Raw genomic sequence first — 25,670 nt, 5'->3', positions numbered from 1 at the left:
CAGCACAGGGATAGAATAACTCCCCACGGGAAGAGTGTAGCCTCAGGGCAGTGTAATAGGATGCTGGGGGTGATGGTGCAGGCGCAGCATAAATAACACAGAGTCCAATGATGGAGTCCAGGCCTTTACTCTCAGTTGTTATCCATGTCATTTCTGTCAGCAATGACTGCCCAAGCCGTGCTGCGTCCACCAGGTGAGGGGCTCGGTCAACCCCCAGGCAATTCAGGAGTATGGCACAGGACCCCCTTCTGTCCTTTCTCTGGCCTCTCGTGCCCCACCAGTGACCAAACTTCTGTCCAGCTGCCGCGGATCTATGTGGGCAAACGTGGGCCCCATTTCCCACTATCCTATATGGTGCCTTCCTAGCAGGTATGATCATGACCTCCGGTTTTTGGCTGAGGGATAATTTACCTCCACCAACTTGGGAATCCGGTACCCTTATTCTGCCTTACCCTTCACCCGATATCTCGTGGGTTCTTAGGGTCCCTTCTGCCTTCTTGTTTCTGGAGCCTTTCTACTTCTCTGTCTCTTCTCCTTCTCTCCTGTTCCTTCTTCTCCTTCTCTTCTCCTCTCTGGCTCCGGCCTTCACCCTAGGCCTGCCTTCTGAGCAGAGCTCCTACAGAGCCTCTGCTCCCTGTCACCTCTCTACTGTACTCACTTTCTCTTTCTCTGACTGAACTAAGATGGCTCCCACCTTTTATCTGCTTCTCTGTGTTGCGCTCAGGTGACCAGCACCCAATGAGCTCCTTCCTATGCTCCAGAAACCGTCCCATTCTGCTCCTACATCACTGGGTTCTCCCCCCCCCTCCCCACTCCAGCCAGGGACATGGTCAGCTGTGCCTGCATATATATAAATGGGAGCACGGTCGAGCTGTCCCCCGGAAATGGGGTGAGTGTGTGTATGCAGCTACTGAGCCCTGGTCCATACTCCATCCTTACCCAGGAGTGAAATATCACACCTCTGGTTGAGGTGCAATACCCCTGTAGCAACCGAACCCTCGGGGCGCTACACATACATAGACACAAACATGCATATACTATATATACACAGGCACATACACATATATATACAGTAATATATATCCATATATATACAGGCACACACTTATATACAGTATACGCATATACACATATATAAAGGGAACACTCAAATAACACATCCTAGATCTGAATGAATGAAGTATTCTCATTGAATACTTTGTTCTGTACAAAGTTGAATGTGCTGACAACAAAATCACACAAAAATCATCAATGGAAATCAAATTTATTAACCAATGGAGGCCTGGATTTGGAGTCGGCCCCAAAATTAAAGTGGAAAAACACACTACAGGCTGATCCAACTTTGATGTAATGTCCTTTAAACAAGTCAAAATGAGGCTCAGTATTGTGTGTGGCCTCCACGTGCCTGTATGACCTCCCTACAACACCTAGGCATGCTCCTGATGAGGTTGCGGATGGTCTCCAGTGGGATCTCCTCCCAGACCTGGACTAAAGCATCCGCCAACTCCTGGACAGTCTGTGGTCTGTGGTTGGTGGATGGAGCGAGACATGATGTCCCAGATGTGCTCAATCGGATTCAGGTCTGGGGAACGGGCGGGCCAGTCCATAGCTTCAATGCCTTCATCTTGCAGGAACAGCTGACACATTCCAGCCACATGAGGTCTGGCATTGTCCTGCATTAGGAGGAACCCAGGGCCAACCGCACCAGCATATGGTCTCACAGGGGGTCTGAGGATCTCATCTCGGTACCTAATGGCAGTCAGGCTACCTCTGGCGAGCACATGGAGGGCTGTGCGGCCCTCCAAAAAAAATTCCACCCCACACCACTGCTGACCCACTGCCAAACCGGTCATGCTGAGGAATGTTGCAGGCAGCAGATCGCTCTCCACGGCATCTCCAGACACGTCTGTCACATGTGCTCAGTGTGAACCTGCTTTCATCTGTGAAGAGCACAGAGCGCCAGTGGCGACTTTGCCAATCCTGGTGTTCTGTGACAAATGCCAAGTGTCCTGCACGGTGTTGGACTGTAAGCACAACCCCCATCTGTGGACGTTGGGCCCTCATACCACCCTCATGGAGTCGGTTTCTAATCGTTTGTGCAGACACATGCACATTTGTGGCCTGCTGAAGGTCATTTTGCAGGGCTCTGGCAGTGCTCCTCCTGTTCCTCCTTGCACAAAGGCAGATGTAGCGGTCCTGCTGCTGGGTTGTTGCCCTCCTACTGCCCCCTCCATGTCTCCTGGTGTACTGGCCTGTCTCCTGGTAGAGCCTCCAGCCTCTGGACACTACGCTGACAGACACAGCAAACCTTCTTGCCAGAGCTTGCATTGATGTGCCATCCTGGTTGAGCTGCACTACCTGAGCAACTTCTGTGGGCTGTAGAGTCCGTCTCATGCTACCACAAGTGTGAAAGCAAAACCAACATTCAAAAGTTACCAAGACATCAGCCAGAAAGCATTGGTACTGAGATGTGGTCTGTGGTCCCCACCTGCAGAACCACTCCTTTATTGAGTGTGTCTTGATAATTGCCAATAATTTCCATCTGTTGTATATTCCATTTGCACAACAGCATGTGAAATTGATTGTCAATCAGTGTTGCTTCCTAAGTGGACAGTTTGATTTCACTGAAGTTTGATTTACTTGGAGTTATATTCTGTTGTTTAAGTGTTTAAGTCTTTATTTTTTGATCAGTACCGAGATGAGATCCTCAGACCCCCTGTGAGACCATATGCTCGTGCGGTTGGCCCTGTGTTCCTCCTAATGCAGGACAATGTCAGACCTCATGTGGCTGGAGTGTGTCATCAGTTCCTGCAAGATGGAGGCATTGAAGCTATGGACTGGCCCACCCGTTCCCCAGACCTGAATCCGATTGAGCACATCTGGGACATCATGTCTCGCTCCATCCACCAACGTCACGTTGCACCACAGACTGTCCAGGAGTTGGTGGATGCTTTAGCTCAGGTCTGGGAGGAGATCCCACAGGAGACCATCCACAACCTCATCAGGAGCATGCCCAGGCGTTGTAGGGAGGTCATACAGGCACGTGGAGGCCACACTCAAGACTGAGCCTCATTTTGACTTGTTTTAAGGACATTACATAAAAGTTGGATCAGCCTGTAGTGTGTTTTTCCACTTTATTTTTGGGGGTGACTCCAAATCCAGGCCTCCATTGCTTAATATATTTGATTTCCATTGATGATTTTTGTGTGGTTTTGTTGTCAGCACATTCAACTTTGTACAGAACAAAGTATTCAATGAGAATATTTCACTCATTCAGATCTAGGATGTGTTATTTGAGTGCTCCCTTTATTTTTTTGAGCAGTGTATATCTCCATCTCAGTGAAATAATTTAACAAATTTTTAGAACTGTGGGGAGGCCCAAATAGAACTTTTGCTATGGGGCCTGTGATTTCTATGTACGCCCCTGCTTGCAGGACGCTAATGAGGGCAACCTGGTCTATTGCACGTAGCTGAAGGCTCCGGGGGTCCCATTGCCAGATTGCCATAATCATAAGCGGCGTGCCGGGAAGGGAGGGGGCCCAAAGCTGTCAGTGTCCGCCCCTGATATAAACACAGGCATATATGCATGTACCTAGATGATTACCACTCTTTTGCTTCCTCTCCTGCTTTGTCCTGTGTAACCAGAAGCAGTGAATGTGGAGTTATAGGACCTCCATTTTCCTGCTGTCCCCTCAGCTCTGCTCTCCCTGCCCTCCTCTCCTGCAGGCCTGCTCTCATCATTGGCTGCTGAAGCTGCAGCCTCCATCCTCTCCTGAGCAGGGAGCCCGGCCATCTTCTCCCCCGCGCTCTCACCAGAGGGAGGGACGGAGCTATTGCAGAGCTGTAGGGGAACTTTTTAATAGAAGCCCCTCTCACTGATTCCGGGGCCCATCGGATTCACCAGTTTACAGGTGAGCTAATAATCGGACCCCAGCAATATTACTGTTCATGTCCCTCTTGTAAATGTGAGGGCCCACCTTCTCCTCTGGGCCCCGGTGCAGCTGCACCGGCTATATGTCCGCCCCTCTTTGTCCTGTCAACACATGATAGCTTCCCCATTAACAATCCCATATGGCTTCCTTTCTGCACTTTTTTGCATTAGTTTACAACCCTTCATTAGTCTATCTTGTGACAATAACTTGACTATATGAAAGTGCGATAGTGGGCATCATGGAAATGTATGGCATTCATGTGTGGGCCCATGGGAGGTGTGGGGTACCTCTGCCTCCCTCTTCCCATATACCCCCCCCCCTTTTTCCTCTTTTTCCCTTCAACACCCTTTACTTCTTCCTTCCTTTAGGATAATGTGTTTTTCTGACAGTAAATTGTGTGAATTATTCCTTGCTGCTTACAAATAATGCTTCATTGCCATAATTAATTTGTGATTCTTATATCACTTACACCAGATTTTAGGTGACTTTATATTTTTGCTTTATATACTGTTCTTTTTGGCAATCAGACTGTTGGTAATCAATGATCTGCATTGATTTGCCAAAATATGTATGTGCAATATTACACATTTATTACCATATCTGTTTGCTTATATTTGTTTCCTAATAAAACTCAACCATACACATTTATACACAATTACTTGTGTGACAATTGCATGTAAAGTAACCGCAAACTTACCACGATAATTTCTATAGGAATCGGCACACGGAGCCTATGCTTGAATCTTTCATTGACTTCTTTTACCGCCACACATACTAAAAAGGCCAGCAGTCCAGCAATAAAGTCACAGATGTTGGTCTTAGCAATATTCTTGAAGATGTCAATTATTGTCTAAACACAAAAAAATATGATAAAAAAAGAAATAAAAATGTAATGTGTAAAATTTCAATGCAACAATTTCCGTAGCATAATGATAGGTCCCTGCCTCTCGTACCATTGTACCATTGGTTCCATGCCCATGAACACGTGCCTGACGTGTGTGATATAGGGACCAGTAAATTGGTTCACTAAATGCCACTTACATGTAAAATATATTATTCCTTTATTTCTGGGAAGGTTTTCAGCCAGACTTTGGAACTGGTCTGCTGAGATTTGCAACCATAGAGGTGGAAGAAGAGGATTTGGAATGCCTTGTTACTCAACTTTGATGGGGTATACATAATAAAAAAAAATAAAACAATAATTATGAAACAATACAAGTGACCGATTGGTAATGGAGGAGAGAGGTGTCTGACCAAACAGATGGATGGATGGGATCTGAGTGCTGTTAGATTTTTTTCATGGATCCATTGACTTGTATTGGTGAAACTGAGCGGAGATTGGGATCAAAGTCAGACAAATCTCTGAATTTATGCAGACCACTAGTTTAAAAAAAATACATGGAAAAATGTGAACAGTTCCATAGACAATAATAGATACAAGTTATATCTGTGAAAAACACAGATAGAACTCATACGAGAAAAACTGACATCTGAATGAGCCCTTAACAGGTACAGTACAGACCAAAAGTTTGGACACACCTTCTCATTTAAAGATTTTTCTGTATTTTCATGACTATGAAAATTGCACATTCACACTGAAGGCATCAAAACGATGAATTAACTCATGTGGAATTATATACTTAACAAAAAAGTGTGAAACAACTGAAAATATGTCTTAGATTCTAGGTTCTTCAAAGTAGCCACCTTTTGCTTTGATGGCTGCTTTGCACACTCTTGGCATTCTCTTGATGAGCTTCAAGTGGTAGTCACCTGAAATGGTTTTCACTTCACAGGTGTGCCCTGTCAGGTTTAATAAGTGGGATTTCTTGCCTTATAAATGGGGTTGGGACCATCAGTTGTGTTGTGCACAAGTCTGGTGGATACACAGCTGATAGTCCTACTGAATAGACTGTTTGAATTTGTATTTGTTAGAACTCTCCTGTTAGGTTTTTTTTAGTTTGCTGGTCACATGACCATTTTTGCCTATTTAATCTGGCTCCGCCCTCCTGGTCTTGCTGGACTTCATTGTATTTTCTACTCTTGAGCTAGCTTGGTGCTCTGTTGCCGTTCTCTGTTAGTTTTGCTAGGTATTCTGACCTCTATGCTTTTTGTTGTGTGTTTGTCTTTGACTGCTACTATTTCTGCTAGGAGGTGTCCAACTTATCCCAGTCCCTAGTTCTTGTAGGGATCCCTCCCTCACATCTATAGGTCTTCGTTCAGACTAGCCGAGGACTTTAGCGGGTCTGATCGCAGGATCAGGTTCCCCGTTACATCGTAGGGACAGTTCTCCTGTCTTTCCTTAGTCCCTGTGTAGCACCCTGAGGATTCGGCTGCTACAGGGGTATTACACCTCAAGCCAGAGGTGTGGTATTCCACTCCCGGGTAAGGATGGAGTGTGGAACTGAGCTCAGTAGGCTGCATACACTACTTACATCCCATTTCCGGGGGACAGACCGACGGTACTCCCACCAGTTTATGTGCAGGTACGATAGTGTCTGTCCCTGGCTGGAGTGGGAGGGGGGTGGAACATCCCAGTAGTGTAGGGGCAGATAGGGGGAGCAGTCTGGGTAATGCTAGGAGCTCATTGGGTGCTGGTCACCTGAGCTCACACATAGAGGGAGTATATAAGGTGGGAACCATCTTAGATCAGGGTCAGACAGGCAGACAGCTACTAGTCAGTCTGTTGTAGAGGGTCAAGCAGTCCTGAAAGAAGAGAGAGAGAGGAGTCAGAAGGACCCAGAGGGGAAGAAGAGGGAACCCCAAGAGCCCAAATACAAGCAACAGGGTGAAGGGTTGGCACAAGGGTACCGGATCCCAAGCTGGTGGAGGGCACTAATCCTCAGCCAGAGACCGGAGGTTGTGGGCAGGATCTGCCACGACCCCCCACTAAATCCACCAGGAAGGCAGACCAAGTATAGGGTCAGGGAACCCAGAAGAGGTGTACCCACCAAGAGACCCGAGGGAGCCGGACATAGGTGGATCCCTGGTGGGGAAGGCCAGAGAAAAGGAATGTCAGAAAGGGAGCTCAGGATCACGCTCCAGAATTACCTGGGGGTTGGCCGAGTCCAGGACCTGGTGGACGCAGCACGGCTCGGGCGGTCACTCAAGGCCGGAGTGACCAGAACAACAGCAGTAAGTAAAAACCCTGAACTGCACAGCCCGACTCTGAGTCTTATTGCTATCCTCACTGCACCACCACAACCACCACCCTCTACAACTGACCCCCTGAGGCTATACCCCTCCCGTTGGGGGTTATACTACCAGAAGCTGCACACACACCACCAGCCTCAGCGGACCCTGCTGCAGCGGCGGCCGTATTGACCGCAAATCAACGGGTGGCGTAGTCGACACTAAAGAACATCCAGCAACATCTGTAGGACTGCCACACACTGAGCTTGACACCCTGGGCACGGACCGGGTCACCGCCACTCGGAGACTACAACCCCCATCTGATCCGGATCCGGGTATCCCCCAAACAACACTGGCCCAGGGGGCGCGTCAACTTTGGCGTAGTCGGCAGGATTTCGTGCCCACAACCACCGGGTACTGCGTGCCTGAAGAGAAGTTCAAATTTACCTTAAGAAGAAGTCTCCCGCCGGTTCCAGAGGGTCCCCGCCATGGGACGCCATCACGGATCGTTTCCCGCCGGTTGCCCGCCATCTGCAGCTTTTTCCCGCCATCCACGGAGTTTCCCGCCACTGGGAGACGATTCCCGCCATTTCCAGAAGATTTCCCGCCTTGGAAGAGCGGACGCCATTATGGGCGTGCCAGAGGGTGGCAAAAGGCCACCTCCCATCGTGGGCCAGGTCGAAGAATGGCGCCAAAAGCGGAAACCGCGCCCACCAACAGAGACTGTGATGCTGGAAGTGTCCATCAGCGTGAGAGAACTGCCCCTGGAACTGACAATCACTAAGTTGCCCCGGGACCTCCCTCAATGTGGGCGGAGACAGAACAAGAGAGCGAAGATGGGTGCAGCCTGGAGGAGTCTGGAGAGAGCGCACCCGGAGACAAGAAGTCTGGAGAGGAGTCCAGAGAAAGCGTACCCGGAGATGGAGGGAGAGACAGGCAGCACCGACCCAGTGGTCAGGAGCCTGCTGCAAGCAACAACGCCACTAGACTTAGTGGAAATCCTGGCACAGCTCCCCCGAGACCGGTAGTGTGCACAGACCGCGCTGGAGGGCCTCGCACGGAGGATGGCCAAGGTGCAGCAAGACACGCTGACGGAGTGGAGCCGTGAGATGGCCCAGCAGACCGGAACCCGTCAGCGGAGCACGCCACCCGAGACGAGGAGACAGACCGCCTCTGAGGATGGTGCAGGAGGAGTGAAGGCTGGAGACGGCGCCGAGAAGGGAGCTGGACAACTGGAGGCAGGTAAAGGGGACGTCACTACCCCGAGCCGAGAAACCGTGAGCCTGCCCCAGCTCCCCGTCGCAGAGCCCGAAAATCCCCCTGCCGTGCCCGTCGCTGCATCGTCACCGTGCCGGACTAGGCCTCAAGTAGAAGCCGCGGCCGCGACCCCTGTGACGTCACACGCCTCGACCCTGAGCGCGGCAAAACAGGAAATACCATCGGCCTGGTCGCAAGGTCTAGTACCTCCGGGCGCCGCAATTCCAACAGCGCCCCCTACCTCCGCGGAGCCACCGGCCTGGTCGCAGGGCCGAGTACCCCCGGGCGCCGCCGTCCTTACGGTGCCCTTTACCTTTAGGGTGCCCCAAGCCTGGTCGCAAGGCCTGGTCAACCCGGGTGCCGCTACCATCAACGTACCCTCAACATCTCGAGTGCCGCACCTGGGCGAAGATCTATTTGCCCAGCACACGTGCCCGGATGGGCAGCCCTTTGTATGGCCCCAGGAGTACTACCAACTGGAACTCCAAAGAGCAAGGCCCCTGTGCGAGCCCCTGATTCCGGCTCCGAAGCCCGTCAGGAGAACCCCGCTCCCGCTAGAAGAAGCACAATTCGAGTGGGACCCCACCGGAGGAGACCTCATGGGGTTCACTCAAGAAACGCGGGCAGCCGCAGCAGAGCGAGTGGAGTGCTGCCGCCAGCAGTTGGCAGCCTTCGAGCAAGAGCGGAAAGAGACGCGGATCCGTGAGCAGCGGCTGCAGGAACAGAGCACAGGGCAGAAGAGCCGGACCAGGAGGAACCCCCGTGCAGCTCATGGTCCCCGTACCACCGGGACTGTGATTAAATTCAACCTGCAGCATGGGTGGGGCCTCATAAGAGACCATCATACCCCCGGCGACGTCTTTGTAACCCGCAGAGACGTAGAAAACCATCTGCCGGAGGGACACAGAGGTCATGACCTGTACATAGGGGACGAGGTCACGTTCACCCGGCACAAATGTGCCAAAGGACCCTACGCCCTCCATGTGCATCGCCTGACGGAGGAGGAGCTGCGGTGTGAGGAGGAGCAAGAGGACCAGGACGGGTCTGAAGATAAAGAAGGAGCAGGAGGACGCCGTCGTTAAAGTACGGTAAAGAGACTGTAAATAGTTACCCGTCGGGGTACAGTGAACTGTTGCTGCTTTAAATATGTCCCCGTTAGGACAAGTGTAAACTGTTACCCGTATTTTCCCTTAATCCCACTGACCGAGGACTGAGAGCGGTCATTCCTTCCTTATACCTGGCCGAGGACTGAGAGCGGCCACTTTCCCCTTGTAAATAGTTGCGCTTCCTAAGGCGCCCCCTACCGGTTTTATAGGAAACTGTTGTTTTTCTTGAAGAGACTGTCGCACTTTACCCGGTCACAAGTTGCACCGTGGCCGGAGGAACAAGAATGTTATTTATGAAAAGTTTATGCTGATATATATATTGTTTTATATGTTTATGTTTTATGATAAAAATTTGTATGTTTGATGTTTTTGTTCTCTTACAGCCCGAGGACGTGCTGTGATTTACCAGGGGGGAATGTAGCACCCTGAGGATTCGGCTGCTACAGGGGTATTACACCTCAAGCCAGAGGTGTGGTATTCCACTCCCGGGTAAGGATGGAGTGTGGAACTGAGCTCAGTAGGCTGCATACACTACATACATCCCATTTCCGGGGGACAGACCGACGGTACTCCCACCAGTTTATGTGCAGGTACGATAGTGTCTGTCCCTGGCTGGAGTGGGAGGGGGGTGGAACATCCCAGTAGTGTAGGGGCAGATAGGGGGAGCAGTCTGGGTAATGCTAGGAGCTCATTGGGTGCTGGTCACCTGAGCTCACACATAGAGGGAGTATATAAGGTGGGAACCATCTTAGATCAGGGTCAGACAGGCAGACAGCTACTAGTCAGTCTGTTGTAGAGGGTCAAGCAGTCCTGAAAGGAGAGGAGTCAGAAGGACCCAGAGGGGAAGAAGAGGGAACCCCAAGAGCCCAAATACAAGCAACAGGGTGAAGGGTTGGCACAAGGGTACCGGATCCCAAGCTGGTGGAGGGCACTAATCCTCAGCCAGAGACCGGAGGTTGTGGGCAGGATCTGCCACGACCCCCCACTAAATCCACCAGGAAGGCAGACCAAGCATAGGGTCAGGGAACCCAGAAGAGGTGTACCCACCAAGAGACCCGAGGGAGCCGGACATAGGTGGATCCCTGGTGGGGAAGGCCAGAGAAAAGGAACGTCAGAAAGGGAGCTCAGGATCACGCTCCAGAATTACCTGGGGGTTGGCCGAGTCCAGGACCTGGTGGACGCAGCACGGCTCGGGCGGTCACTCAAGGCCGGAGTGACCAGAACAACAGCAGTAAGTAAAAACCCTGAACTGCACAGCCCGACTCTGAGTCTTATTGCTATCCTCACTGCACCACCACAACCACCACCCTCTACAACTGACCCCCTGAGGCTATACCCCTCCCGTTGGGGGTTATACTACCAGAAGCTGCACACACACCACCAGCCTCAGCGGACCCTGCTGCAGCGGCGGCCGTATTGACCGCAAATCAACAGGTGGCGTAGTCGACACTAAAGAACATCCAGCAACATCTGTAGGACTGCCACACACTGAGCTTGACACCCTGGGCACGGACCGGGTCACCGCCACTCTGAGACTACAACCCCCATCTGATCCGGATCCGGGTATCCCCCAAACAACACTGGCCCAGGGGGCGCGTCACCTGTAGCAGATCATAACAGTAAGTCCAGCCCTAAAAGAAAAAAAAAATAATAATTTTCTCTAAGGAAAGACCTCCAGTTTTCCATCATGGTCTCGGTTCAAGATTTGGCTCAACGCTTGCAGGGACTCTCTCTGGAGGTGGCCAAGCTCCAACAACACGTGAGTAGCTGTTCTGGAGCACATTTTGTGGAACCAAAGGTACGTCTGCCTGATTTATTTTTTGGCGAACAACAAGATTTTTTTTCTTTTAAAAATGCTTGTTTATTGTATTTTCGTTTGAGACCCGGATCCTCTGGTGATGAATCACAGCGCATAGGGTTCATAATGTCACTTTTGCGCAAAGATCCTCAGGGATGGGCCTTCTCTCTCCAACCTAGTGATCCGTGCTTTAGATCAGTGGATAGTTTTTTTTCTGCTTTGGGTTTGTTGTATGATGATCCTGATCGTGTCTCATCTGCTGAGTCTGAATTGAGACGTTTGAGGCAGGGATCAGGTAATGTGGAAAAATATTGTTCTCACTTCCGTCGGTGGTCTGCCCAGGTGGGGTGGAACGATTCAGCTTTGAAAAGCTTGTTTCTTGCAGGGCTAGGTGAAAGGGTTAAGGATTTACTGATTGCTTATCCCACACCTGGAAACTTGCAGGAGGCTATGCAATTAGCTATACGGGTGGACAGGAGACTGCGTGCAAGGGTTAATGAGAGCAAATCCTCTGCTATGTCAGCTCCGAGTCTTGAGAGGGTCTGTGCTGACAATGGAGAGCCGATGGAGATTGCGGCGATGCCACCCCGCTCTCAGGAAAAAGATCGCAGGCTTTCTGAAGGCTTGTGCTTCTATTGCGGAAATTCTGGTCATTTTATTAAGAACTGTGTGCTTCGTTTGAAGAAAGAAAAAAAAAATGGTCAGTTATGCCCGTATTGCCTGTTTAAATTCTAAGGGAGTATTCCTATCTGTCACTACTGCTGCTCAGGATGAATTAATTGAATTTCGGGTATTTGTGGATTGTGGTTCTACTCTGAATGTGATTGATGGGGGATTCTTGGAAAAACTTAGATTAGAACCTAAAACTTTGTCATCCCCTATTGCTGTGGTTTCTGTTGATGGCTCTCCCTTGAAGAGTGTTACTCATAAGGTCTGTGAATTTCCCCTCACTATTAATGGTATTCACCAAGAAAATTTGGATTTGGTGGTATTGGATAATTTGCCTTCTCCAGTAATATTGGGGTTACCCTGGTTAAAATTGCACAATCCTGTACTGGATTGGTCTACCAATGAAATTAAGTCCTGGAGCATTAAGTGTTATGACAAGTGTTGTAACGGACGTATTGCTGCTGTGGATAAAGGGGAATTGCCTGTACCTATTCAGGATTTTTGGAGAGTTTTTTCTGAGGAGGAGTCACAAATTTTGCCTCCCCATAGAGACTACGATTGTACCATTGAATTTGTCCCTGGAGCGACTCTTCCTAAAAGTCGTTTATTTAATATTACTATTCCTGAGAGAAAGGCTTTGGAGGAATACATACAGACAAGCTTGGCCGCCGGTCACATTAGGCCTTCCAAGTCTCCTGTGGCTGTTGGATTTTTTTTTGTAAAAAAAAAAGATGGCGGTTTACGTCCTTGTCTGGACTTTCGTGAGATTAATAAAATTACTGTACGCAATCCTTACCCACTGCCATTGATTCCTGATTTATTTAACCAGTTAGTGGGGGCCAAGTGGTTCTCTAAAATTGATCTCCGGGGGGCATACAATTTGTTGCGCATGAAGGAGGGTGATGAATGGAAGACTGCTTTTAACACTCCTGTGGGTCATTTTGAGAATCTGGTTATGCCTTTTGGTCTTACCAATGCTCCAGCATTTTTTCAGAATCTTATTAATGACATCCTTAGACCTTTAATCGGCAAAAATGTGGTTGTGTATTTGGATGACATTCTGATTTATTCGCCTGATCTGGAGTCTCATTGGCGGAGCGTACGTGAGGTATTACAGTTATTAATGGACAATTCGCTTTTTGCTAAGCTGGAGAAATGTGAGTTCGCTGTACAGAGAATTAGTTTTTTGGGCTACATTATCTCCAGTGAAGGTTTTGAGATGGACCCGGTTAAAGTTCAAGCTGTGCAGGAATGGCCTAGGCCTATTGGTTTGAAATCGATACAGAGGTTTTTGGGTTTCGCCAATTATTACAGAAAATTCATAAAAAAAATTTCTATTATTGTCAAACCGCTGACCGATCTCACCAGGAAAGGTGCTAATGCGGTTCAGTGGACTTCTGAGGCCATTGAAGCTTTTGTGTTTCTAAAGGAGAGGTTCACCTCTGCTCCCATCCTTATGCAGCCTGATGTGACTAAGCCGTTTTTGGTTGAGGTTGATGCTTCTTCGGTGGGGGTCGGTGCGGTGTTGTCTCAGGAAAACAAGGATGGAGTACATCCCTGTGCCTTTTTTTTCAAAAAAATTTTCTGAGACTGAACTTAATTACGATATTGGTAATCGGGAATTGCTGGCGATTAAACTCGCATTTGAACACTGGCGTCACCTCTTGGAAGGTGCTGAATTTCCCATTCAGGTTTTCACTGATCATAAAAATCTGATCTATCTTGATGCTGCCAAGCGCTTGAATGCCCGTCAGGCTAGGTGGGCACTTTTTTTCTCGCGGTTTAATTTTTCCGTTACTTACATCCCGGGTACCAAGAATGTTAAAGCGGATACTTTGTCTCGCAGCTTTTCTCCCATGGTCGGTGTTGAGGAGGAAGAGGAGAGCATTTTACAAGAAGGTGTTGTGATTGCTGCTTTGGACTCCGTTTTGGAGGATGAGATTCTTAAAGCTCAGGAGAATGCCCCATCTAACACTCCCCATGGGAGGTTGTTTGTGCCTAGGACCTTTAGGAGAGATTTGTTTATTGAGTGTCATGAGTCTCGGTTGGCAGGTCATCCAGGAATTTCTGAGACCAAGAGACTTGTGGGTCGCAGTTTTTGGTGGCCTGGATGGCAGAAGGAAGTCATTAAGTGGGTGCGCCAATGTACTGTGTGTGCTAGATCCAAGTCTTCGCATGCTCCTGCTGCGGGGTTGCTTTGCCCTCTGGAGGTTCCTAGTGCACCTTGGACACATCTGGCTATGGACTTTATTACTGACCTTCCCACCTCTGAAGGTTTCACGGTCATCTGGGTGGTCGTGGACCGTTTTAGCAAGATGTGTCACTTGGTTCCCTTCATCAAACTGCCTTGCGCTAAGACACTCGCTAAGGCCTTTGTCAAGGAAATTGTCAGACTACATGGTGTTCCTACTGATATTGTTTCTGAAAGGGGACCTCAGTTCGTGGCTCATTTTTGGCGTGCCTTTTGTGACAGGTTGGGAGTTCATTTGTCGTTTTCATCTGGATATCATCCTGAGTCTAATGGCCAGACAGAAAGGAAGAACCAGGATGTTGAGCAGTTCTTGCGTTGTTTTGTGGCAGACAATCAAGAGGGGTGGTCTGAGTTTCTGCCACTTGCTGAATTTGCTCTTAACAACCATACAACCTCTTCTGCTGGGTGTTCGCCTTTTTTTTGTTGTTCTGGGAGACATCCGTCTTTTGGGTCATTCTCCAAATTGGTTTCGGCTGTGCCTGAGGAGGAGAGTTTTTCCGGTGATTTGGAGAGAGTTTGGGCGGATGTGCGTGGTAATCTTCAGGAGGCTAACAAAAAATCTAAGAGGTACTTTGATAGGAAACGGCAAGAGGTTTTGTTTGCTGTTGGTGACATGGTTTGGTTGTCCTCTAAGAATCTGCGATTGAGGATTCCTTCTAAAAAATTGGGTCCCAAGTTCGTAGGGCCCTTTAAGGTGCTTCAGATAGTTAACCAATCTGCTGTTAGGTTGGAGGTTCCTACGTCCTGGAAGATTAACCCGGTGTTTCATGTTTCTCTGTTGAAAAAAGCTGATGTGTCTGATGGTGACGCCTCTGCCTCTGTTCCTCCGGTGGTGGAGGACGGGGAATATGAAATTTCCCGCATCCTAAATTCTAGACGGTATAGAGGGAGTTTGCAGTATCTCGTCGCTTGGAAGGGTTTCGGACCTGAGGATAACTCATGGGTGAGGGCGGATGATGTTTCTGCTTCCAGACTTGTCAGAGCGTTTCACAGGAGGTTTCCTGGTAAGCCTGGGCCTAGGGGATCCGGAGGATCCTCTTAGAAGAGGGGGTACTGTTAGAACTCTCCTGTTAGTTTTTTTTTAGTTTGCTGGTCACATGACCATTTTTGCCTATTTAATCCGGCTCCGCCCTCCTAGTCTTGCTGGACTTCATTGTATTTTCTACTCTTGAGCTAGCTTGGTGCTCTGTTGCCGTTCTCTGTTAGTTTTGCTAGGTCTTCTGACCTCTATACTTTTTGTTGTGTGTTTGTCTTTGACTGCTACTATTTCTGCTAGGAGGTGTCCAACTTATCCCAGTCCCTAGTTCTTGTAGGGATCCCTCCCTCACATCTATAGGTCTTCGTTCAGACTAGCCGAGGACTTTAGCGGGTCTGATCGCAGGATCAGGTTCCCCGTTACATCGTAGGGATCTAGTTTAGTTCTATTGTAGGGACAGTTCTCCTGTCTTTCCTTAGTCCCTGTAGCAGATCATAACAGTATTATGGCAAGAAAAAAGCAGCTAAGTAAAGAAAAACGAGTGGCCATCATTACTTTAAGAAATGAAGGTCAGTCAGTCCGAAAAATTGGGAAAACTTTGAAAGTGTCCCCAAGTGCAGTTGCAAAAATCATCAAGCGCTACAAAGAAACTGGCTCACATGAGGACCGCCCCAGGAAAGGAAGACCAAGAGTCACCTCTGCTTCTGAGGATAAGTTTATCCGAGTCACCAGCCTCAGAAATTGCAGGTTAACAGCAGCTCAGATTAGAGACCAGGTCAATGCCACACAGAGTTCTAGCAGCAGACACATCTCTTCAACAACTGTTAAGAGGAGACTTTGTGCGACGCAGAAAAGGTGAACGGATTGACTCTACATGCCTGGTTCCCACCGTTAAGCATGGAGGAGGAGGTGTGATGGTGTGGGGGTGCTTTGCTGGTGACACTGTTGGGGATTTATTCAAAATTGAAGGCATACTGAACCAGCATGGCTACCACAGCATCTTGCAGCGGCATGCTATTCCATCCAGTTTACGTTTAGTTGGACCATCATTTATTTTTCAACAGGACAATGACCCCAAACACACCTCCAGGCTGTGTAAGGGCTATTTGACCAAGAAGGAGAGTGATGGGGTGCTACGCCAGATGACCTGGCCTCCACAGTCACCAGACTTGAACCCAATCGAGATGGTTTGGGGTGAGCTGGACCGCAGAGTGAAGGCAAAAGGGCCAACAAGTGCTAAGCATCTCTGGGAACTCCTTCAAGATTGTTGGAAGACCATTTCAGGTGACTAACACTTGAAGCTCATCAAGAGAATGCCAAGAGTGTGCAAAGCAGTCATCAAAGCAAAAGGTGGCTACTTTGAAGAACCTAGAATATAAGACATATTTTCAGTTGTTTCACACTTTTTTGTTAAGTATATAATTCCACATGTGTTAATTCATAGTTTTGATGCCTTCAGTGTGAATGTACAATTTTCATAGTCATGAAAATACAGAAAAATATTTAAATGAGAAGGTGTGTCCAAATTTTTGGTCTGTACTGTATATCTATATCCATCTGAACCAACAGTCCTTCTGAGGACTAAACCAGCTGCATATAATCAGTGCTAGGCAGGCAGGCAAGTGTATGTGGCAGACTGCAGTGTATAATACAGCACAAGAGGGTCCATTGAACATTCTGTCTGCTGCTGCTGTAATAATTGCAGATATTTCTAGACTGCCCCAGATATTAGGGGCCATGGCAATTTTTTTTTATCTTAATCCTCGTTATTTGCTTAAAAAGCAATCCAGAGTACACCATTTTTCTGCTCTCTGCAGAATAAAGCCAGATCTGTTCTATATTACAGCGATAAAAATCCAGAAATTTAAACTGAACTTGAAAAATATTGGCCTCCTTTTCCATTCTGTTTCAGTGTGTTGGTGAAGCTATTCACACTAGGTCTCCGTGTAGAATAATATTAGTAAATTACAGGCCTACAATTTAAAGCCTTGGTTCTCTGTCAGACATATCACCAAAATTATTTAAAAAATCATACATTTCTTCTATTTTCATTCCATTGCAGTGTGTCTGTGAAGCTATTCACACTAGGTCTCTGTGTAGAATAATATTAATAAATTACAGGCCCACAATTTAAAGCCATGGTTCTCTGTCAGACATATCACCGAAAAGACTTCAAAAATCATACATTTCTTCCATTTTCATTCCGTTGCAATGTGTCGGTGAAGCTATTCACACTAGGTCTCCGTGTAGAATAATATTAGTAAATTACAGTCCTGCTATTTAAAATCGTGGTTCTCTGTCAGACATATCACATATAACTGCGTTCCAAAATCAGCCATTTCTCAACAACGTGGAAACTATTGTCCTCCATTTAAAATGGGCAAGGTGCGTGGTAAGGGACAGGGAAGTGGTCGTGATGTTGATGGTGCTTTCAGAGGCCAAGGACGTAGCCGAGGGCAAGGTGAAATTGTGTCACAACAAACACCCACATCTTCTCGCTTGACCTACCTGTCCCAATTACTTGGTGACTGCAGAGCACCACTATTGAACACAGAGCAGTGTTAAAAGGTTCTTGGTTGGATAGCAGATAATGCTTCCAGTCACTTGGCCACCACCACCTCCACCCTGTCTTCCACACGGTCAAGTCTCAGTAGCCGTGAGTCTGGACCGCATATTCCTCACCCTGATCCTCCTTCCTTCCACCATGCCAAGTGCCTGGAGACAACTGATCCCACACTTGGACACTCAGAAGAGCTGTTCACTATTCCATTTGTAGATTCGGGCCTCTTGCCCGGCCAGCCTCAAGCGAGTCAAGAGGAGAACGCGTGTAGCGATGCCCAAATATTGGAGCAGCCACGGTCACATGAAGGCAATGGTGGTAAAGTGCAATTACTGTCTCAAGAGGTGGATGATAATGATGAGACACAATTGCCAGAAAGTCAGGAGGAGGACCAGGGTGCAGAAGTGGAAAACAAGGTGGTGGATGATATAGTAACTGATCCAACCTGGCAGAGGGACACACAGGGCGAGGACAGCAGTACACAGGGGGAGGAAGGCATAGCACCACAACAGGCAGGAAGAAGCAGTGTGGTGGCCGCAGACACAAGGCCGGAAAGCTTTCCTCGTAACGCCAACACGACAGAAGTTGCCAGTACAACTGTTAGGTCTTCCTGAGTCTGGTTATTTTTTAAAGACTCTGCAGATAACCCCAAAAAGGCCATTTGCACCACCTGCCAGGCCAGCATCAGCAAGGGTAACAAAACTACCAGCCTGACCACCACCAGCATGATCAGGCACATGGCAGCAAAGCACCCGACTAAGTGGGCCAAACCCAAGGGTCTAGCAACAGTGTCTGCGGGTGACACCACTGCTTCTGCCGCTGTTGTGCGTGCACGCCAATCTCCTGTCCATGGCGCGTGCCAAGTTGCCTCTCGCCCTGCACCTGTCATTGCACACTCTCAAGTACAACCATCAGCAAGCACGTCCATGTCCTTGTCCCAGTGCAGCGTTCAGCTGTCCCTACCCCAGTCCTTGGAACGCAAGCGCAAATATGCAGCTAACACCCCACAGGCAACACTACTAAATTCACACATTTCGCAAATGCTTGCGCTCGAAATGTTGCCTTTTAGACTCGTAGAGACGGAAGCTTTCCGCAACCTGATGGTGGCGGCCGTCCCTCGATACTCGGTCCCCAGCCGCCACTATTTCCCCCGGTGTGCCATCCTCGCATTACACGATCACGTGTCCCACAATATTAGATGTGCCCTCAGCAATGCAGTTATTGGGAAAGTCCACCTAACCACGGACACGTGGACAAGTGCTTGTGGCCAGGGACGGTACATCTTGCTGACGGCACACTGGATTAATATAGTGGAAGCCGGGTCCCAATCGGACCCTGGGACAGAACACGTCCTCCCGATGCCGAGGATTGCGGGCCCTGAGTCAATCAGGGTTGCCCCCACATTCTACAGCTCCTGCACCTCCTCCTCTTCAGCATCCATCCCCGAAATGACCACATCATTCGGAAGCTGGAAGAACTGCAGCCCTGCCTCGGCCAATCGGCAACAAGCTGTGCTGAAGCTAATAAGCTTAGGTGACAAACCGCACAACGCTGAAGAGTTGTGGACAGCTCTGAAAGAGCAGGCAAATCTGTGGCTGACACTGCTGACCCTACAGCCAGGCATAGTCGTAAGTGACAATGTCCAAAATCTGGTGGCGGCTCTGAGGCGAGGCGATCTCACACACGTACCATGCCTGGCCCATGTGTTTAACCTCGTGGTTCAGCAGTTTCTCAAAACCTACCTGGATCTGCTTGTCAAAGTACGCCGCCTGTGTGCCCATTTTAGAATGTCAGCTACAGCTTCCGCCATCCTTGCCGTGCTTCAGCAGCGTTTGCAGCTTCCAGCTCACCGACTGATCTGCGATGTTCCCACACGTTGGAACTCTACATTGCAGATGTTGGGAAGGATTTGTGAGCAGAAGAGGGCAGTTGTTGACTACCAGCATCAACAAGGCCGTCAGTATTTAGGTCAGATTCCACAAATAAAACCTCAGTAGTGGACATGGATGTCAGACATCTGTATCATCCCCCAAAATTTTGAGGGCTCCACCAAGATAGTTAGCGGCGCTGACGCCATAATTAGCGTAACCATCCCGCTTCTCTGTTTTCTGAAACGCTCTCTGCTCTCAATTAAAGAGGATGCATTGCAAGTGGAGCACGATGAGATGGAGCAAGGAACCATACAGGGTGATTACACATAGCCCAGCCTCATCTCATCCCAAAGTGGATTGGGTGACAATGAGGAGGAAGAAAAGGAGCTAGTTTCCTGTGCTATAGACGGTACTACCTGCACAACTGTCATACCGTCTGTTCAGCGTGGATGGCCTGAGGACAGGGAGGAGGAGGAAGAGGATGAGGAGGAGAGCATGGTCAGTCACCCTCTTGGTGAGGACGGAAGTCTTGCCTCTTTGCAGTCTGGTACACATGGCTGAGTTTATGTTACGCTGCCTTTCCCGTTGACCCTTGCGTTGTGCCAAATTTTGGGAGACAGTCATTACTGGTTGGTGATGCTTCTAGACCCATGCTACAGGGAGAACTTTCTGTCTCGTATTCCCTTGCAGGACAGGCCTAATAAAATGGTGCAGTACGGGAAGGCCCTTGTTGCAAAATTATTTTAAAAATTCCCATCTGAAAACGCTGGCTGCAGAGGTCACAGTTCGTTGGACAACCAAGGAGTACAGCCGAGAGAGACACAAATGCAATCCAACAGAGGCAGGGGAACACTGTCAAAGTTCTGGGACAGTTTTCTCAGACCCTCCTATCGCACATGCCCTTCTGCGCGGGGTATTCTCACAAGGATTGCGAAGTTTCAGAAGATGGTGAGGGTGTACCTTGCCGACTGTACCAACGTCCTCTGTTATTCAACTGTGCCTTATAATTATTGGGTATCTAAGCTGGACACGTAGCATATACTGGCTCTCTACGCCTTGGAAGTCCTGACCTGCCCTGCCGCTAGCGGGTTTTTAGTGCTGTCGGTGAAATTATAGCCGATAGGCACATCCGCCTGTCAACTGAAAATGCTGACAGGCTGACTCTTATAAAAATGAACAAGGGCTGCATTGGGCCAGACTTCTCAACACCACCGAATGATAGCAGCTTAACATAAACTCAAATACAGTGTCTTTTTTTTGGGAGGTCTAACTCTATTCCAATGCACTTCTGTCTTCACACCCAGACATAGGTATACGCTTCCTGATTTTGTCTATTTGCTCTTGTCCTCCTCTTTCTCCGCATCCTCATCATCCACCACCATATCATCACCATATGTACCATATCAACATATCTACGTCTCTTGCAATTTTTGGCAGCCATTGCTTCAGTGCATAGGCAAACAGTATGGGAGACCTACTTCCTAATAATGGGAACATTGTTTTCAGGAGGCCCTTCGACTTCTACGTCTCTTGCAAGGGGCATTGGAGTTTCTCCAAATTTTTGGCAGCCGTTGCTTCAGTGCATAGGCAAATAGTATGGGAGACCCACTTCCTAATAATGGGAACATTGTTTTCAGGAGGCCCTCCGACCTCTACGTCTCTTGCAGGGGGCATTGAAGTTCCTCCAAATTTTTGGCAGCTGTTGCAGTTACTGCATAGACAAACAGTATGGGAGACCGACTTCCTAATAATGGGAGAATTTTTTTCAGGAGGCCCTCCGATGTCTACGTCACTTTCAGGGGGCATTGGAGTTCCTTCAAATTTTTGGCAGCCGTTGCTTCACTGCATAGGCAAACAGTACGGGAGACACACTTCCTAATAATGGAAACATTGTTTTCAGGAGGCCCTCCGACCTTTACATCTCCTGCAAGGTGCATTGGAGTTCCTCCAAATTTTTCGCAGCCGTTACTTCACTGCATAGGCAAACAGTATGGGAGACACACTTCCTAGCAATGGGAAGATTGTTTTCAGGAGACCCTGTGACCTTTATGTCTATTGCAAGGGGCATTGGAGTTCCTTCAAATTTTTGTCAGCCGTTGCTTCACTGCATAGGCAAACAGTATGGGAGACACACTTCCTAATAATGGTAACATTGCTTTCAGGAGGCTCTCCGACCTTTACATCTCCTGCAAGGGGCATTGGAGTTCCTCCAAATTTTTGGCAGCCATTGCTTCACTGCATAGACAAACAGTATGGGAGACCCGCTCCTTTCTAATGGGAATATGTCGTTACTGAGGCACACCTCTATGCGTCTTTAAATTGTTATTGGGGTTTTTCCTAAATTTTGGCAGTCGTTGGACTCACTTCATACCGTATAACTGTATAAACAGTAAGGAATTACCAGCTCACCTGAGTATTAGCGTTCTGGGGCACGGAGCACGAGGAACCACTTCGGAGCCCATGCAGGTGGAGGAAAGAGCAGACCCTCTACTTTCTAATGGAAACATGTCGTTACTGTTGCCCTGCTCTATTTGTCTTTAAATTGTTAGTGGGGTTTTTCCTAAATTTTGGCAGCCGTTGGACTGCATATCCTATAACTGTATAGCAGACCTTCTCCTTTCTAATGGGAACATGTCATTACTGTAGCCCAGCTCTATGTGTCTTTAAATTGTTAGTGGGGTTTTTCCTAAATTTTGGCAGCCGTTGGACCCACTTAATACCCTACAACTGTATAGCAGACCCTCTCCTTTCTAATGGGAACATGTCGTTACTGTGGCCCTGCTCTATGTGTCTTTAAATTGTTAGAGGGTTTTTTCCTAAATTTTGGCAGCCATTTGACTCACTGCATACCCTATAACTGTATAGCAGACCCTCTCCTTTCTAATGGGAATATGTTGTTACTGTGGCCCAGCTCTATGTGTCTTTAAATTGTTAGTGAGGTTTTTCCTAAATTTTGGAAACCCTTGTAGTAACAGCATGGGTATTACCACTCTAGGAGACTCGCTCCTTTATAATGGAAACATTTCTTTTACTGAGGCCCTCCTCTATGTCTCTTCAAAGGGGTATTGGGTTGCGTCCAAATTTTTGGCAGCCCTTGCAGTCACTGCATATGCAATAACAGTATAAGAGACCCACTCGTTAATAATGGGAACAACAAAGCATAGCCGGCTGATGGCTCTCTAATAATAGCGAGGGCAGACTGCTGGCCCTTTAAAAATAGTAAGGGCCACCTGATGACCTTTTAAAAATAGGCTTTTGTGACTTTCAGAGTCCCTCCAACATAAATGAAACAGGATGTGTCTGATGATGTGTCACACCACATGGCCAGATAAGGTTGTAAAATGTTAAAATGGCATTTCCTGGTGAATGCATTTGTTTTAAAAAAATAACGTAAAAAAATAAATAAACAAAAAAAATAAAAACGCAGTAGGATATTTCTTTAGTATAAAATCAGACTCGCCAATGTAACCTCAATGTAATCACATTGTTCAGCTTCTGCACCTCCTCCTCCAGTTCGACCTCCATCTCCAAAATTACCACATCAGTCACAAGCTGAAAGCACTGCAGCACTGCCTTGGCCAAGCGGCAACAGGCTGTGCAGAAGATAACATGCTTAATGCTTAGGTGACAAACCGCCCAGTGCTGCGGAGTTGTTGAAAGCTGTAACACAGCAGCCTGATCTACGTCTCCCACCGCTGAACATATAGCCAGGCATGGTCGTGTGTGACAATGGGCAGAACCTGGCGACGGAGAAATTACAGCAGGAGTAGATACAGTTTCCTCCAATGCCAGTCCTTTCATTGAGCTAAAAAATATGGCTGTGGTGAAATACAACTCTCATCGACAAGCTGTGGACTGGCACCGTACCGTCCATGGCCACATTCACTTGTCCACATGTTTGTGGTTAGGCGGTCCTTCCCAGTAAGTGCACTGGGTCGGCACAGCTAATGTTCTGGTCGTGTGTGACAATGGGCAGAACCTGGCGACGGAGAAATGACACCAGGAGTAGATACGGTTTCCCCCTATGCCAGTCCTTTCATCGAGCTAAAAAATAAGGCTGTGGCAAAATACAACTCTCATCGACAAGCTGTGGACTGGCACCGTACCGTCCCTGGCCACATTCACTTGTCCACGTGTTTGTGGTTAGGTGGTCCTTCCCAGTAAGTGCACTGGGTCGGGCACAGCTAATGTTCTGGGACCCGCGCTTGTAGAAGGCGGAGACGATACCGGGAGAAATAGTGGTGGCTGGGAACAGAGCATGGACACTCGGCCGCTGCAAAAGGTGAGGTTGTGAAAATCTTTCTCCTCCACGAGCCTAAAAGGCTTTTTTAAATGTGGATTGGACATGCTTGATTGCATGTTATTTCTGAAACAGCATTGCAGATCAGGCCATCGCCCAACTCTGTAGTCATGAAATTAAAAGGCAAAGAAAGATGTTTGTGTGTCAAAGCACCACCAAGTGCGAGTCGATGTTGGACGGGCTGCCATTGCTTATGCGCCTAGCTGCATTAGAGGACTTCCTGGGAGAAATGACAGCTGGAGTAGATATGGTTTCCCAAGTCAGTCCTTTCACCGAGCTAAAAAATATGGCTGTGGTGAAATACAACTCTCACAAAAAGCTGTGGACTGGCTCCATACCGTCCATGGCCACATTCACTTGTCCATGTGTTTGTGGTTAGATGGTCCTTCCCAGTAAGTGCGCTGGGGAGGTTACGGGTAATATTGCAGGACCCGTGCTTGTGGAAGGCGGAGACCACACCGAGACAAATAGGGGCGGATGGGGACCAAGTATTGACCAAGTATGGACAAGTTGTGTTTGGGGAGCCCCTAATGTGCCTAAACAGTGGAAACCCCGAACGTTGAACCCCCCAGGTGCTCCACAGAAGTTTATAACGTAGAGAAAATAAAAAAATCAAACTTTTTCCACAAAAATGATTTTTAGCCCAAATTTTTTGTTTTCACAAGGGTATGAGGAGAAAATGAACCCCAAAAATTGTCGTGCAAGTTCTCCTGAGTACGCCGATACCCCATATGTGGGGAAAAAACAGTGTTTAGGCACATGGCATGGTTCAGAAGGGAAGGAGAACTATGTGACTTTTTGAACACAAAATTGTCTGGAATCATGTCGAGTTTTGAGAGCCCCTGATGAGCCTAAACAGTGGAAACCCCCACATGAGTGACCCCATTTTGGAAACTACACCCCTCAAGGATTTTATCAAGGGGTATGGTGAACATTTTGAACCCAGAGATACGACACAGATTTTGATAACATTAGGTCATCATATTGAATATGTTGTCATTAGTCTTGAGCACAAGTGCTCTCTACTTGAGTTAATATCGGATACTCGGGTATGCACCAAGTATCGCGGGTGCTCGAGTGACATGGTCGAGTCCCCGCCCTGCATGTTTCAAGGTTGTTAGACACCCAATAAAAACATTCTGGGATTGGGCAAAAAGATATGGGGCGGAGACTCGGTACATACCCGTGCAACCAATGCAAACTCAAGTAGCGAGCACTTTCACTCAACACTAGTCGCTATATCGTCATCATTTTTTTCTTTACTTTTGAAAAAATCACAACTCTAACACAACCCTAACCACAACCTTAATACAACCCTAACCCTAACACAACCCTAATCCGAACCCTAACACTAACCCTAACACAACTCTAATCCTAACCGTACCTCTAATCCTAGAGTTTATTTTTTACGCCGTTCCTCGTGCAGTATAAATGATTAGACGACTTTATTCTTCGGGTTGGTGCGATGACCGCAATACCAAAATCATATTGGGTTTTTATGTTTGGCTGCTGTCACACACTAAAAGACGCTTTTTTATTGCAAAGACTAGTTTTTGCATCGCCATAGCTATACATTCTCCATATTTCGGCCGACAGAGTCATGTAAGGGCTTGTTTGTTGCGGGACAAGTTTACGTTTTTATTGGTACCATTTTCGGGCACGTGGCATTTTTTTATCGCTTTCTATTTCGATTTTTGGAGGCGGAATAAACAAAAAACAACAATTCAGGAATTGTTTTTATGCCGTTCCGTGTGTGGTAAAATTGATAAGGCAGCTTTATTCTTCGGGTCAGTACTACATTTATATCTTTTTTTATGTTTT

General features: G+C 47.9%; 1 protein-coding gene across 1 annotated transcript in view; it reads right to left on the bottom strand.

The window, feature by feature from the left end:
* The window catches only part of LOC141273150 (pendrin-like), a 175,035-nt gene that overhangs the window by 97,443 nt on the left and 51,922 nt on the right, over positions 1 to 25,670 (bottom strand). The window contains exon 7 of the mRNA XM_073684596.1: positions 4,630 to 4,782. Within this exon, the coding sequence (XP_073540697.1) occupies positions 4,630 to 4,782 (153 nt within the window). The remainder of the gene's footprint in view (positions 1 to 4,629; positions 4,783 to 25,670) is intronic.

Source organism: Phyllobates terribilis, unplaced genomic scaffold (genome assembly GCF_046119375.1).
Source record: "Phyllobates terribilis strain yellow unplaced genomic scaffold, ASM4611937v1 Scaffold_5__5_contigs__length_657084704, whole genome shotgun sequence".
Lineage (NCBI taxonomy): Eukaryota > Metazoa > Chordata > Amphibia > Anura > Dendrobatidae > Phyllobates > Phyllobates terribilis.
Note: the sequence above shows the minus strand (reverse complement) of the source record. Positions and strands in the feature narration are given on the sequence as shown.